The sequence below is a fragment of the Sorex fumeus genome, unplaced genomic scaffold, assembly GCF_029834395.1.
Source record: "Sorex fumeus unplaced genomic scaffold, SorFum_2.1 ptg000014l, whole genome shotgun sequence".
Taxonomy (NCBI): Eukaryota; Metazoa; Chordata; class Mammalia; order Eulipotyphla; family Soricidae; genus Sorex; species Sorex fumeus.
Window position 1 is genome coordinate 27,909,643 of NW_026606071.1, and position 17,212 is coordinate 27,926,854.

General features: G+C 39.3%; 1 protein-coding gene across 1 annotated transcript in view; it reads right to left on the bottom strand.

Annotated features, from left to right (window-relative positions):
* ACADL (acyl-CoA dehydrogenase long chain) overlaps positions 1 to 15,511 on the bottom strand; it is a 52,727-nt gene extending 37,216 nt beyond the window's left edge. Inside the window, exons 1-4 of the mRNA XM_056111556.1 lie at positions 15,384 to 15,511; positions 7,237 to 7,392; positions 4,529 to 4,666; positions 3,214 to 3,378 (exon numbers count right to left, since the gene is read on the bottom strand). Of these exons, the coding sequence (XP_055967531.1) occupies positions 3,214 to 3,378; positions 4,529 to 4,666; positions 7,237 to 7,392; positions 15,384 to 15,460 (536 nt within the window). The 5' untranslated portion in view covers positions 15,461 to 15,511. The remainder of the gene's footprint in view (positions 1 to 3,213; positions 3,379 to 4,528; positions 4,667 to 7,236; positions 7,393 to 15,383) is intronic.
* Between the last annotated feature and the right edge of the window lie 1,701 nt (positions 15,512 to 17,212).

A 17,212-nucleotide genomic window follows, 5' to 3' on the forward strand; every position in this document is an offset into this window, starting at 1 on the left:
GAAATTGAAATACAAAAATAGGTAAATCAACTGTAGCTTGGTTTTCAGCGAAAGGCTAGATGCTTATAGAAAGCATTAAAAAATAAGATTTTAGGGAGCATTTTTAAAGCTGTATGCTATTGTATTCAAACACCATAAATTTCATTTTGTCAATATGAAGTATCAGTTACTAAAATCTATCCTCATGGTTTATTGATATAATTCTTCTATCAAAGGTGTACATGAAAGGTAACAAAAATAATGACACAGCTTAGTTTGTGAATAAAAAGCCTTTGAATGTATGCATAAAATATTTAAAATGCTTTTAAAAGCATACCACTTAGCATCACCAAGAATTTGGAGCTCTACAATAACACTATTAGAGTTTTCTTTATTTCAATGATAAAGACATTAAAGCTCAGAGATTTTTCCCATAATCAGATAGTTGGCATAAGAACACCCCAGACCCAAAATAATTATCAGTTTACTCTAGGACTTGATTAAAATACTTTATTTCTCATAGCACAGGGATCACTGTTATCTCTAAGTCATGTGGGCTATTGTGATAGACAAATAAATCAATGTGAAAGCATTTTAATATGTTCAGGTATCACAAATACATAAAATTCTACATAACAGAGTCCCCTATATATATGGAAGGGGAGAGTGAAGATCCAGTAAAACCTTAGTCCCTTCCCGGCAAACTTAGCCTTCTTCTGTTAAAACCGAGAAAGCAGAGGGAGAGCTCAAGCCATCTCTGGAAGGACAAGAAATAAACCATGTCCCACTTCCTTACTTTTCCTCCTGCATCCTTTATCTTTATTTCTCCCTTCTACTTCTCTATGAAGTCCTCAATATCTGACTATTCTCCATTTTCTGCAGCTTTTCTCTATTCTTGGGATGGAGCGATAACACAGCGGGTAGGGCGTTTGCCTTGCATGCGGCCAACCCGGGTTCTATTCCTCCGTCCCTCTCAGAGAGCCCAGCAAGCTACCGAGAGTAGTCTGCCTGCATGGCAGAGCCTGGCAAGCTCCCAGTGGCGTATTCAATATACCAAAAACAGTAACAAGTCTCACAGTGGAGATGTTACTGGTGCCCACTCGAGTAAATCGATGAACAACGGGAGGACAGTGCTACAGTGCTTTCTCTATTCTTGCATTTTCTTGCCCACCCACAGCCACTATGCTTGTCTTTCAAAATAATGATTTATTATCCTTTTGTTAGTCTCTCCTCTCCTCTCCTTAAAAAAACTGCCTGTTTTCTCCATTCTCAACTTGTTTCCTTTTTACTTACAGGAACCTGACCATAAACAAGAACAAAAACACGAATCAAATAAAGTCAAACAAGCCTTTGTCTCATGCATAGATTAGGATAAATCAAGACCTCTCATGTTTCTTTTATGATTCTGGGAGAGTGCTCATATGCAATGTGCTGAAACAAGAACATACCGATAACAGAGCTAATAGGTATAATCAGAATATTGGGCAGCGAGCCAGTTATTACCTTAGAAGCAAAAAAAAAATGGAGATAAAATCTCAAATCTCTTTAGGTCACATTCTCAGTTCAAACAGGTAAAAAAAAATGTTTTGTCTTGCAAAATTAAGTAACAGTGTTGGTGTCTATTTAAAGATTAATGTTTGAGAAAGGTAAATAGAACTTAATATATGGCCATATGACAGTGTTGAAATGCTAAGGCATTTAAAAATAAACAGCAATGGGCCAGAGAAATAGTACTGAGTGAAGGTGATTGACTTATAGGCAGATGACCCGGGTTTGATCCCAGAGTCATATATGGTCCCCCAAGCCCTGCAGAGTGTGCTCCCTGGGCACAGAGCCAGGAATAAGGCCTGAACACAGTTATGTGTAGCCCTACAAAACAACCAAGCCAAATAAAATAGCAATAAAAAAAAGAAAACCAAAAACATTTAGGGCCTAATCTTTTCAGAAATAAGTCCTGAATTTTCAGTTACTGCTTCTGTCATATCTTTATGTTCTTCTTTGCACTGTTTCTCCTTAGCTAAAATGTCACTGCTCTGTAACATAAATCATTTCCTTTCCCTTGCTAGTCTGTCAAGCTACTGTATTCTAACTTCCTTTGATCACACAACTCTGGAACAAAGATTAGTCTGTATGTTCTGATGCCCATTCCATCAATATTCATCTTATTCCCTTCCAAAGTAATTCCTGCCCTTCTCTCTAGTGAAACCACAGTACAAAGATTGTGGATTTCCATGAACTTCTCTCAATTCTCAACATCTTTGACATAAACTAACTCCTTACCCCTATGGCCTTTGCAACTCACTTTGCCCTCCTGACAAAAGAATTTGTCTATATTTTCTTCCAATTCAATCCTTCTGTCTCTGTTGATATGTTCTTCACATGATTCCAAAGGAAACATAACACCGAAGGATTTTTCCTCAGTCTGCTTTCATCCTTCCAACTTTATCCCTCGGGGATCAAGTTTTGACTTGTGGAGGCTCTTCCCCCATTCATAAATAACTTGTTTCTTCTTATAAGTCAAACACAATCTAAATATAGCCACTTTTTAAAAAGCCTTCCCTCGTACTCAAATATAAGTTTGATTCCCCACCTTTGACACCCGCCTCAAAATGCACCATTAAAGTAGAGCACAGCACCTTACTTTCTTCAGGTTCTTATCATTTACAATTATGAATATACTTGTTTATAAGTTTCTTGTCATTCTCAACAAGCACAGTGACCATGATTGTCTTATTTACCACTGCAAGGAAACACAGAAACCACCTACTATGTAACTGCCAAATGGCTGAATAAACCACTCTACCGTGCCCATTGCTTCCATTCTTGCTTAATTACAAATGACTTTTAAAATCTATTGTTATCTAGTCTGTTTTGGCATTTCAAATTTATATTTTTAACAGGCTGCTAGATATTTCCATGTGTGTCATAACACATATAAAATGCAACATGTTCCAAGCTCACCTAATATTCTATGGTTTTATTTAGTTTTCAGAACATGATTTGTAACATACTATATATCATAGTCTATTTTATTGTAATTTGTACATGATGAAGCCTTATTTTATGACATTATCTTAGAGTAACCTGAATAATAATCTAGTAAGTTATGCTGTGTTTATTGTTGTATTCCTCCTACCATATCATTCAGAGTTTTGTATAAGCCAAGTATAAGAAACGATTTGTTGTTAGAAGATTGCATCTAAGAATTCCAAACTGAAAAAGTTTTTAATTTACCTTCCAGCCCCAGGCTCTGTCATTGCTATGGCACCGATACATTTCCCGGCAGTCATTTCAGGGATGAAGCGCTTAATTTGTTCTTCTGAGCCATAGTTTGCAATATAGGGCATGACAATATCTGAATGAAGACTGAAACCTGGGCCTGTACAATTCGAATATGCTCTTAGAAAATAAAAAGAAGAAAAAATTTAAACACCAAGTATTTTGTGCCTTCAGTTTCTTTGTTTCTCAATTAAAAAAAACATTAAGTGAAGGTCTTATCACATTATATAGTAATAGACTATGTGCCCCAAACCTATGAAGTTCTTCATGTTTTTTTTCTCTTTTTAACAAATAGTCTAATTTTGACTCTAATATAGTAAAAGTGTTCTAATAGAGAGCTGATGTACACTCATTTAATAAATTTAAAAAATAAGGCATTAAATTTATAGATCACCTACACTGCACCTACCTCACCAACTCCTCCCTAACATAGCACTATTTTCATTTTGCAAATTATCATTGCTGTAAGAATATATTATAATGTAGTTAGTATCAATCATAGTATTAATTTTCTACTTAACTGATTTCCTTTATCACAGTATATTAAAAAAATCCCCTTTTCTATGCAGTTACCATAATCATAACTTTAAATGGCTACAAAATATTAGAAGTTATTTATACAAATATTATTTATTTATTCTTTTCCTACTGCTAAACAGTTTGTTCCCAAATATGAGGAATTATGAACTAACATGAAAATAATTTCCATATAGAGCTGATACTTTCTCTTATAAAATGATTCCATATAAGTTACTCAAAGTGGCATCATAGATAAAAAAGAAAATATTTTTAAATTTATCCAATTTTTAATTCCCAAAGTACTTAAAATTCTAATTTATCATACCACCAAGAATATCTGAGTATTTCTGCAACATTTTTCTTTTGACTGACTTCTACTCATATTGACCCCTGCAAGTTAATTTAATTTACATTTGGTCGATAACAATGATAAACTTCTTTAATTTAAAATATTGATTCGCATTTTTTTATGAGTTGTTGGTTCAAATCCTGGGCCACTTACCAACTTAAAGTACAGTTGTAGACTTACAAACTTTTGTGCTTGGGTTTCAATTATTGAAATACATTTTGATTGTGGAAAACTACCAGAGATGATTTTATTAGAAATGAAGCTATCTCCTTAATGTCCAATAGCTCCTGCTTTAATGTTTAAATCTTATCAAAAGATTAGAAAATATTTTTAAAATCGTCTCAGAAAGGCAAGCAGTGTACTTACAAAACAAGATTGAATTTTCAATGTTTCTGTACTTACTGCTCCTCCCAAACAACCGCTGCTGAGTACAAATCCCCACCGATACCACCATGCTTCTCTGCAATATTGACACCTAGCAGTCCTTGTTTGCCAGCTTTTTCCCAAAGCTCCCTACTCACTTCGCCAGCTTTCTCCCATCTGCAAATAACAAACATTCGAAAATCAGAAAACTGTGTTCATATTATTAAATGGCCACAACTATAATTTTACAAATGACTTTTGTGCAGGAATTCCCCCTTAATGATCTTGGACACAATCTTCTGTTTCATGTCATTCTTTGATTATTTATTCTTGTCATTTTGTTCCGTCTTCTTCACGCTAATTTCTTACCCTCTGAGTTTTTCCGAGACCTGAAAAATATAGCTATTGGCACCCCAAAGTGTAATTTCTTTTATTGTACAGTATTATTAGGGACTGACTTTAGCTGTGTTATAATCAGGAAAATTTACCCAGCCTGTCCTACAAAGGCATTTGTACATGCATATTTCCTTTAAGTACTGACTTCACTATGACAAATGTACATAAAAACTGGCAGCCTCATTATAGAGGTTTTTTTCTTCTTTTTTCTAAAGTTGAAAGAATGGAGAGCAAGAAGCACCTTTGCAACATAAAGGTGTTATTCTGGCAAATAAACTTCTGCAAAACAATAAGAAAGCTGAGAGTAAGGATATATCTGCCTTTCTTTGAAACTCTACTTATTTTGAGGTGCCTGAGGTTTAATCCAGATTTCATGCATGCAAGGAATGTACTTTACCACTGGGTCATTCCCTCAGTCCCTGCTTTACTGATTTAAAAAGGAGAATAGAATGATAAAGAGATTGGAGATAAGAATCTGAGAAAAAAAGTTAAGTGGTAGTTAGAGATGATTCATCACATTTGTGGTATTTGAAGATACATAATAAGACAAACTCAGATACCTCAAGAAATATTATTTATGTATTTTAAAATATTGTTTTGATCCTTCCTCTCAGAGGGATCACTTGAGGATCTAGGAGGTTCCTACCTATTACACGTGACAAGGGGTGAGGGTTTGGCAGTCTGGTGCTCAGGTCAGGCAATGTGAGGCTACTGGAGCCTGATAGTATAAAGGACCATCTGGGACTCACCCCACACTAATCAGGGGAACAGTGTGGTGCTAACCACTAAGCTCTCTTCTGGCCCCACCTCGGAACATTTTAAGAGAATAAAATTCATCATATGGGTTTTTGATGTAGTTTTGCCTGAATAAAGTCACTTTGGGAAATATTCTGTCAATCCTAAATTTGTCAACTTCTATCATTTTGACTTCAAAACCTCAATTTTTTTCTGAAATAAAATTCACAATCAGTGAAAGAAATAAATAAAAATAAAAGTAATTCCTCTTCAGTAAAGTATACTGGATTTCCATTGTCTTAAAAAATTTTATTTTTTTAAATAAAAGTCATGGCATCAGGCCTTAGCTAATTTTGGGCATTTTTCCCCCTACAATACTATCAATAAAACTTAAGGAGAGCTCTTTTAGTATGTAGCACTGTCCTCCTGTTGATCATCGATTTGCTGGAGCAGGCACCAGCAATGTCTCCATTATGAGACTTGTTACTGTTTTTGGCATATCAAATATGCCATACTTGCCAGGCTCTGCTGTGCGGGCAGTATACTCTCGGTAGTTTGCCCAGCTCTCCAAGAGGGACCGAGGATTCGAACCTGGGTTGGCCGCATGCAAGGCAAATGCCTTACCTGCTGTGCTATTGCTCCAGCAATACTTTTTTAACATTAAAAAATCCTAAAATAAATTTATTCAGAGTCTTCTAATTGTACTGAAGTATTGGTAATAATACAGTGGATAGGGCACTTGCCTTTAGCAGGGCTGGCCCTGTTAGATCCCAGGACCTGATCTGGCTCTCTGACGAGCCCCTCCAAGAAGGATCCCTGAGGGCAGATCCAGAAGGAAGTCCTGAGCAGGCCCCAACATAGCATGTGGCCCAAAAACAAAAATAATGAAGCGAATGACAGGCAGCAAATTTTCGAAATGTGACAGATTTATGGCAACTGAATTAAAAACCAATAAATACTTAATTACCAAATGACTTAGTAACAAATATTTGCGGTAACTACTGCCTGCCAAGATTTGCCTTGTGCTACTTTTTAAATGTCTATTCATTTATGAAGCATAGAAGAAAAAGTGACTAATGTTTGCTGACCCTTAACCAGTGTTTTCAAAAGTCCTACTCTGATATTTAATTGAAAATTAGAATTTAATAAAATTTCAAATTGTATGTTATAAAATTTATTTTATTTTTTTAAACTTTTAAAAGCCCGAGTGATAGCACAGCCGGTAGGGCCTTTGCCTTGCATGTGGCTGACCCAGGTTTGATTCCTCAGTCCCTCTTGGAGAGCCCAGCAAAGTACCGAGAGTATCCTGCCCATATGGCAGAACCTGGCAAGCTCCCTGTGGCGTATTCAATATGCTACACACAGTAACAACAAGTCTCACAATGGAGATGTTACTGATGCCAACTAGAGCAAATCGATGAACAATGGGAGGACAGTGCTATAGTGCTATTTTAAACTTTCATAAGAATCCTTTAAGCTTATATTTTACTGAAGAGCCATGAAAATATTAATAAAGCACTGGGCATTTTTTTCTATGGGATAAGACACAGCATTCTAAGAAACAACCCTACTGCTTTTCTAGTGTACAGTATTTCAAAGGAAAAGTTGTCACTTACTCTGCATGATTCGGAACCACTTCCTCTTGAAAAAACTTTCTTGCGCTTTCCCGGAAAATATCATGCTCTGAAGAAAAGATTCTTCTAATTCCAATATCTGTTAAATGTTTAGCTGAAGGAGTTTCAAGACGTCCCTCCCCTCCGGAATGAGAGCATCTTTTAAAAAAATGCATATATTATATATATATTAGTAAGATTACACAAATTGTTATTCTTCATGTGCAAGTGTCTCTGGAAGTAAAAGAAAGATTCTACTGAACAATATGGAAAATCCCCGATTCTTATTTATTGCTACACACATGGAGACTTCTTCCTGATCCTCATTAGAGGCAGCTTGAATGACAGAAACTTGGGTTGGTTAGACAGCTCAGAGTGCTGAAGCTCTGCATGGAGGAGCCCTGGTTTGACTTCTAGAATCAAATGGTCCCCTTAGCATTTTTGGGAGTAGCCCCAAGAACTGCCAGGTGTGGTATAAAGGCAAAAAAAAAAAGGACTTAAATTTTAAAATTGGTTTAAAATTGAGCATTAACACAATTGGTGGTTGTTTGGGGCCACACCTAGTGGTGTTTAGAAGTCACTTCCAGCAGGGCTGGGTAGGGACCATAGTGTTGCCAGGGATCAAACTCAAGTCAGCTATGTGAAAGGCAAGAGCCTTACCCACTGTAATATTCTAAGTATTACCACTTAGGCTGGTGGTTGGGGGTTGGGGGGGTATCTTGTTTTGTTTTTTTCCAGACCCAGAGATGCTCAGAAGTTACTCTTGGCTGTGCACTCAGGACTCACTCTTAGTGGTTCTCTAGAGACCATATGAGATGCTGGGGATAGAATGCGGGTCAGCCACATGCAAGGTAAGCTCCCTACCCCCTCTGCTATCTCTCCTTCTCTCCTGTCCTGTGGCACTTTAAATAAGATTGTCTTTTATTTCTTTATTTATTTTTTGGTTTTGGGGCCACATTCAGTGTTCAGTGGTGCTCAGGGCTTATTCCTGGCTCTGTGCTGAAGGATTTCTCCCAGCAGGGCTCTAGAGACTATAATGGGGTGCCAAGGATTGGCCAAGCACAAGGCACATATGGGAGCATCTATCTTACCTGGATAAAATTATGAAGTAATTTATCCTAGGCAATTGACCCTGTTTCCCAAGCCAGAGAACATGATAACTAAAACCGATATGTTTCACTTGAGTTAAATAGTGTTGACACCATTTTATAGATTAAATTGCATCAAATTCAAATGACACAACAGAATAACGCCACTATCTTTCCATGTCATATACAATGTACAAGATAATGCAAATCCCACAAATAATATTTTATCTGGAACAAATATGACTTTTAAAAAGCAAGTAAAAGATATAAACTGTGTTACTGTTCTTATTATAATTTGAGGATAATTTCAAAATGTTCACTAATCTCTGGGAGAATTGGTGCAGAATCATTCAAAATCCTTCCTTCTTCCCTTCATTCTAAGTTTAAAAATAAAATTTGCAATTCCTTTAGTTGAATAGTTTCAGATTTCCCCCCACCCTGGGGTATTCTTAAAAAGTTTCTAAAAATCAGTACACTACTGTCTACATTTCTGAGCTCCTATCACCCAACTTTTTAATAAAAAAACTAAATATTACCAAAGGACTTTTCTGTTTTACTTGAAATTCAGTTCTGGGTTTCATCAAACCCTGCTTCCCTCCCCTCACCCCACCTTGCTCTTTTGGGTTTGTTTTGATGAAGCAAGATAGTTCTCACTGAAACTTACTGAACACAATGTCAGGGAAGACAGAGAGGAAGTATGTATTCAAGAGAGAACAGAGGCTTCCCCAGCATAGACAAAGCAAAAACACAGAGACAAGCAAGGGGAATAACTGCTCAAGGGTCAACACTGGCTTGCAACACTTAAAAATTATTTTTGTCTTTATCAAGAAAAGACACAATCCTGAGGGTTGGAGCTATAGCACAGCGGTTAGGGCATTTGTCTTGCATGCGGCTGACCTGGGTTTGACTCCCAGCATCCCATGTGGTCCCCTGAGTACCACCAGGAGTAATTCCTGAGTGCATGAGCCAGGAGTAACACCTGTGCATTGTCAGGTGTGACCCAAAAAGCAAAAGCAAAAGATTAAAAAAAAAGAGAAAAAAGAAAAGAAAACACCCAATCTTCTTTATTGGCAAAAAGGTGTTTTCAATCTTTTTACTCCCCTCAAATAGATTCTTTTGTTCTAGTTTATCTATCTTTGCTTAATTCTATGTACTGAATTGTGTTTTCCTAAAATTAACATATTGAAGCTCCAACTGGCACTAAGGAAATATTTACAGTGAAATGAGATGGATGGTGGAGTCCCCAGTCATAAAGGACTGGCGGCTTTATAAGAAGAGATGCTCTCTTTTCCTCTGTGCATGCAACAAGAAAAAGATTATGAAGGGTCAAGGGTAGGTAGAAAGATCAAAGAGATAGTTATTTAGAAGCCAGGAAGAGTTCCTACCAGAGACTTAAACCTTGATCTTGACTTATTCAACTGCTAGAATTATGAGAGAAAGATTTTTATTATTTTAAACAGTATTTATAAATAACTAATTGGATATTTAAAGAGACACCCAATCTGTGGTATTTCTTTTGACAGCCTGAGTCAATACTTCATACAATTAACATGTATTCTGTCATATAATTAATTATATGATACTTGACTTGATCTCTTTTTTTTCTTCATAAACATTTTCCTGGTGGCTCCTCTGTCATCCAAATCATTATTAATTGCTTAATTGCTTAATATTCATTTGTCCAACAAGTACTTAACAAGGACATACAAGTACAGGTACAAACTAAGTACAGTGAGATGCAACCATGAATAAATCTGCTTTCATGCCTATATCTTAGTAGGGAAAACTGAATAATAATATATGATAAATATAGTGAGGGGAGACCGAATAAGACAGAACAGCAAAATGCAAATTACAAAGTATGTTAGAATTAGTGCCAAATACTATGAGAAAGTAAAGTTGTATATGACTCACACTGTGACTCAGACTAGACTTGAAGGGGTTGCAGTATGGAATTGTGAAATCATGAGCAGCTTTATAATGCTCTATCTCACGGTGATTCAATAAAATAAAAGATCAACATTTTAAAAATGGTTTAAATATCCAATGATATACTAAAAAAAATATCCAATTAGTTATTTGTAAATACCCAATTAAATATTGTTTAAAACAATAAGACAAGATATGAGTGAATGCTTAAAGATGACAGAGTTAGTTAAGCAGTCTTCTAGAGTGAAAAGAATTAACAAGAGAACTAGAGCAAAGGGTATTTGGTGAAATGGGGTCTGATCTGTTCTAAATAGAGCAAGGATGGTTTGCAGAGTACAGCATGTAAGGCTCTTGCTTTGCACGCAGATGACCCTAGTTTGATTCTTGACACTGCATATAGTCCTCTGAGACCAGTTAGGAATGAACCCTGAGCACATAATCAGAAGTAAACCCTGCACATTTGGGGGCTTTCTGGGCATGACCCAAAAACAAAATAAAGGAGAGCAAGAAGGTCTGATGTCGGGGACATGCAGGGCTCTTGCACTCTTGCAGACACTGCAACATTATGTGAAATACAATAATTTTCCCATGATAGAAATGATGAGTTCAGATTTCTTGTTAGTAGAAATAAGACTATATTTATTGTCTACCCTTGTCCATACAACTCGTGTATAACTGGGACTCTTTCTTTCTTTCTTTCTTTCTTTCTTTCTTTCTTTCTTTCTTTCTTTCTTTCCTTTCTTCTTTCCTTTTTTCCTTCTTTTTCTTTTTGAATCACACCTGACAAAACTCAGGGGTTATTCCTGACTCTGCACTCAGGAATCACTACTTGTGGTGCTCAGGGTACCATATGGGATTCTGGGATTCAAACTCAGGTCAGCCGCGTGCAAGGCAAATGCCCTACTATCTGAACTATCACTCCAGTCCTAAACCAGGATTTTTTCTTTAGGAGAATAAATGGATATGTCGAGACTAGGAAACTGAGGCTGAGAAAATGGACAATTTAATGAAATTGCTAAATTACAATGTTCTAACTGGATTAAAAAAATTATACTAAAAAAAATTCATACTCCAAGAGCTGGAGAGATGGTTCCATTGGCTGGAGCACATGTTTTACAGGCAGGAGGCTGAGGTTCAATCCCTGGCACCACATTGTCCTTCAAACACCAGCAGAAGCGAGCACAGAACTGGGAGTAACTCTTGAGCATTTCTTTTGTGCCTCATCCCCCAAAACACAATTTATAATCTATATTACATTAAAAATTATTTGGAAAATTTCTAAGTAAAATGTGTCAAAACATAGGAAAATCAAAGTATTAGAATAAAAATTTGCAGGTTAGTAAAAGGAGTTCAAGAAAGAATTTGCATGAGAAGAAAAACATAACACTTGGCATTACACTGCTGAAACATCAATTTCTAATTTTAAAGACCAAGGACTGTGCTAAAAAATTACTCCTTTACTCCCTATAAAGACTAGGAAATCTGTACTTTAACTGTGTATATTGACCACCTATGGCAACAAAGCACTACTATTATAGTAAGACAATCTCTAACTATCACAATTTTTGTTGTTTTTTTTTTCTTTGTTTTGGGGCCATACCTAGTGATGCTCAGGGGTTAATACTGACTTTTAACTCAGAAATTACTCCAAGCGGTGCACAGGGGATCATACATACAAAATGCAGGGGGATAGAACCTGGGTCAGCTACATGCAAGGTAAGTGCTCTCTACTCAGTAATCTCTCTAATCCCCAAAATATTATAATTTTTTAAAAATCTTAATGTTTTTCAAGGCCTCACTTATAAAAGGGCGACAGTCTTTACCAACACCTTCAGTAATACTTGGGAGCTACATAAAATATACATAATCTTGAGCTTCAGCCCAGACCTGCTAATTCTGAATCTGTATTTTAACAAATCCCCAAAGTGATTCATATGCTCATTAACACTTTAAAAGTCTGTTAATGACATCTGGGGAACATAAAGTAACAAAATGGGAGACTAACACCCAGGAGTGGCCGAGATTAGTAGCAGGAATTTTGCTCCATGACTTGGAGGGCAGACACATGTGCTGGGTGAAAAGGAAGCTCAAATAGAGAAGAGAGCACCAAATAAAGGGTGTTGGGAGGATCCTCCCAGGATGGGAGAAGCATGCTGAAAGTAGACTATAGACCAAACATGATTGCCACTCAATGCCTCTCTTGCAAACCACAGGACCCAAAAGGAGAGAAAGAGAACGAAAGGGAATGCCCTGCCACAGAGGCAGGGTGGGTTGGGGGGACAGGGGGTGAGAGGGATGCTGGGACCCGTGGTGGTGAAGGATGGGCACTGGTGGAGGGATGGGTACTTCATCATTGTATAACTGAAACCCAAGCACAAAAATTTGTAAGTCTATAACTGTACCTCATGGTGTTTCACTAATAAAACAAAATTTAAAAAAATTTAAAAAATGTATACCACAATAAATGATTTAGAAAAAGAAGTCTGTTAATGAAAATAGTAAATTATTCGGTAACAAAACTATAGTCCCTAACTATTCAGAGTTCTTTTTCCAATATTCTTGAGATTTTCTTCCTATACTTTAACTGAAATAACATCTAGCAGCTGCAGAAATGAAAATTGGGTCCTCTTCTGATAGGTGAGATGTTAAGGATTTGCAAAAATGTCAATGTCTGTTCTTTGAAACACTTTTTCCATAAAATTCTATTTGAACATGTAATGAGTTTGTTATTGTTAAATTAACTTACTGATACTGACATAACATTGTATTAGGTTCAGTATATATATATTCTTATAAACAAATATAGGAATAAGGTAAAGGTAAAGGTAAAGGCCCTCCCGTTGATCGTCGATTTGCTCGAGCGGGCCCAGTAACGTCTCCATTGGAGACTTTGTTGTTACTGTGTCTGGCATATCCAATACTCTCGGTAGCTTGCCGGGCTCTCCGAGAGGGGCGGAGGAATCGAACTCGGGTCGGCCATGTTGGCCGCTTGTAAGGCAAGCGCCCTACCCGCTGTGCTATCGTTTGTATATATTTCTTATATAAATATACTTAATAGCACTGTAGCACTGTCCTCCCATTGTTCATCGATTTGCTCGAGCGGACCCAGTAACGTCTCCATTGTGAGACTTGTTGTTACTGTGTTTGGCATATTGAATACGTCACAGGTAGCTTGCCAGGCTTGCCATGTGGGGAATACACTTAATATACAAATATATATGCACTTGTATATACATAAATAAAAATGTTTATTTGTATATATTGAGAAATTATCACCACAGTAAGTCTAATGATCATCCATCATTATAGTTACAAATTTTCTTCCTGTGATGAGAACTTTGGGTGGTATACCCCGATTTGTTGGGGGTCTTGCTGATCAAAGGGTGATCAATGATCCATTGACCTATTTCTCCTGCTGTGACGAAAACCTTCATACTCCTCTCTTTGAGGGTAGGAGAGAATGACACCCCATGGTTCTCCAGAGCACAACCCTCGGAGAACCACCAAGTGGAGAAAATTCCAGAGCACAACTCTATGTGGTCCCAAACTGAAACAAACAAGCTACTACTCTTAAAACAACTTTCAAATAGAAAAAACATTGTTACTAACTATAGTTACCATGTTATATATTATAGGACTGTAACATTTCTTCTATAACTGTTTTCCATTTTTTGTAGCCTTGCAGCCATTTCATTTATACTTGCCCTATCATAATTTTTTATCTTTGCTTCTATGAATTGGCTTTCTTTTTACCTTAGTGAATTTAGTGATTAATTGGTTTTAGGACTCACCCAGTTGTGCTCAGGACCCTCTCCTGGCTCTGCGCTCAGGTCCTCCTGGCAGGGCTCAGGGAACATTAAGTAGTGCCAGGAATCAAGTCAGAGCCGGCATGTGAAAGGCAAATGCTTTAACCACTATACAACTTTCTGGTCCCCGGGGTTCATTTGTTAAAACTCTTACACAAAAGATCGCACAGGATTTGATATTTCACTTAAAATACTACTTTTAAATGATTCAAAGAGTTGTAAAACTTGCTTTGTAGATATCTACTAGGAAGGATATTGTCCACCTCTACAAAAAGAGAGTTGACAGAGATCCTCTAATATTATAAGTGAAAAGAAGCACTGATACCAAAAGAAAGAAAGAAAGAAAGAAAGAAAGAAAGAAAGAAAGAAAGAAAGGTTTTTGATCACTGCCCTAGAGGAAAGAGCTTAGCCTCGTTTATGAAGTTATCTCCTAGATAAGCTCTTTCCCCATCTCTACAGGAAGTGAAGGGATGTTGTCTTCCAGCTCCCACATACTTTAGAGAACAATACTATAACCTAATAGCCACCAGATGACTGCAGCAAAGCCACTGGGCTTCCTTTGTCAGTGAACGGGTTTTCTGTATTGGAAGGTAGTGGATAAACTTTGGCTCGTAAAAGTTTGTTTGAAAAAGTTTGCTCGTAAAAGTTTGACCACTTTGTTAAGTCACCGGTCCGCTTTAAACCTCTAAGGATTCTCTTGCACCAAATCGATCAGATGTGCCAAGAAATCCCAAGTCAATGTCCACTCCTGTCTCCCCTCCCACTTCCACGTGCACTCAGGCCTGATACTTGGCAGCCCTGAACTTGACCCAAACTTGACCCTCGGAGGCGCGGGGAGGGTCGGGCCCCCGAGTCCCCCAGAGAGGAGCCCGCGAGGCCGCCTTCCGCCAAGCTTCGAAGTAGGGCAAAGGTCGCGCGTCCCGAACTCGCTCCGGGAACCCAGGAGGTGACCCTTGGCCGGGCCGCAGGCTCCTGGGGGGTCCACCGAGGGCCCCCGCAGAACCCACCTGACAACAGTTCGCATCCGAGAGCGAACTTTAGGGGACCACCCCGCCCCCTCCATCCCTCTCATTGCTCCCCCTCCCCCCCTTCCCTCGGCCGCGGCCAGCGCTGTCTCTCCGGGCCTTTGGCTGGTGGGGACAGCCGGACAGACACTCCTCCCCGGTCCGGGCCGAAGCTTCCAGCACGATCCTGCAGCCCAGAGGCTCTGCCACCGCCCCTACTCCCAACTCTCAGGCCCAGGGCCTCCACGTTGCATCCCCAGCTGGAAGGATGGGCGCTGACCCCCGCGGCCCTGCATCGATGCTCCGGGGTGGAGAGCGCTCACCTCGCGGCCAGCGGCGGACGCGGAGCGCAGCGGGCACCCCAGAGGCGCAGGGAGCGGCGGAGCAGGAGGGCGGCCATGGCTGGAGCGTGGGGCAGCGGGCGCGGCTGTCCCGGTCTGGCCGCGGGGCGGGCGGGGCGCGCGGCGGGCGGGCTAGCGGCGGGACGGCCCCTTGCGCTCCACGCCCGGCCCGGCCCCGCCGGCGCCACCGCGGGCTCACCCGGGTGCCGGGGCGCTGTCGAGGATCCGCCCCGAGACTAACGCTTGCTCTTCTTGGCCGTGTGCCGGCAGCAGTTCCCGGTTCGGAACTCTGTCCTATACCGTTTGGGGTTTGGGGGTTGTTTGTTTGTTTCGTTTCGTTTCAAAACGGCAATCTTGCAACAAAAAAAAAAATCAACTACCACTCGGATTCGCGCAAACGTTTGCATGAGAAATGAATGGGCTCCACGTGGACAAGTTTGCAAACACTTCTCCCCCTCCCCACCCCCACCCACCAGGGAGGGTGTCGTTACTAGAATCTGTAGGCAAGAATTGGTGGCCACTTCCTGGGGGGAAAAAAAAGTTCAGTATATAAATGAAGAAGTTCAAAAACCAATAAATATTTGTTTCAAATTTGTGTTATTTTCTTTTTTTACTTAAGTCTTCAAGGACTTTTGAAATCAACATGCCAATCTGATGACGTCTGAACTAGAGTTGCTATCCCTCTTTCCCTCCCTTCCTTCCTTCCTTCCTTCCTTCCTTCCTTCCTTCCTTCCTTCCTCCCTTCCTTCCTTCCTTCTTTCCTTCCTTCCTCTCTATTTCTAAAGGCTCAAAAAAACTCACAACAAGAACGGTGCCTGAGGAGCACTTGCCTTGCTGTGGCAAACCTGGTTTGATTCCCTGGCACCCATATGGTCAGTCCCCCAGCCTGGCCAGGAATGATCCCTGAGCGCAGAGCCAGGTATAAGTCCTGAGCACTGCTGGTGTTAACTATTCAAAGTCTACTCCAAGGCAATACTCCTGCTTTTTCAAGTTGGTGATTTTCAGGCTGATCAAGGAAACTGTTGGCATGGGGCAGTAAGAGTCCCCCATCTCTCCATGGTCTTGCTAATACTGAATAATCAGAATAATAATGTAACACAAGTTGGAGAGACAGCACAGGAGTTGTTACTTGCTTTGTGTACTGCTGACCAGCGTTCATACCCAGTATTGCACAGTCACCTTCGTATAGAGGACCCCAAATCCCCAACTCCTTGCTCCCAAATAATCACTGAACTGGAGTGCCTTGGTGTGGTCTGAGAATCACTGTAGCAGTAGTAGTCCTTTTTTTTTTTTTTAATGTAGGAGTACTGCTATTTATTCAGCCACTGATTAGCTGATTTAATTGTGCATGAACTCCACCTTACTTTTTTTTTCATTTCTTATAATTTTATTTATTGAATCACCGTGAGAGCAGTTACGAAGCTTTCAGGTCTGAGTCTCGGTCATACAATGAATCACCCATACCTTCACCAGTGCCCATTCTCCACCCCCAACAACCCCCAGTATATCCCCATCCCACACCCTCCCCCTACCTGTGGGGCAGATGATTTCCACATTACTCTCTCTCTATTTTGATCACATTCAAAATTTTGACACCAGACCCACCATTATTATTTAAGATTTTATCCCAACACTCAGATCTGCTGAAAAGGCAACAGTAGACAATGTGTTTTCTATTGCTGGTTATGAATAACATATGATGTCACGTAGCTACAGTAGTGGCCACGCGATTTTGAAATTCCGAAATTTTAATACTTAAATCTGGAGGGATTTCTGCCAAAACCTGCTGGGTTCCAGGATTTGCTCCTGAG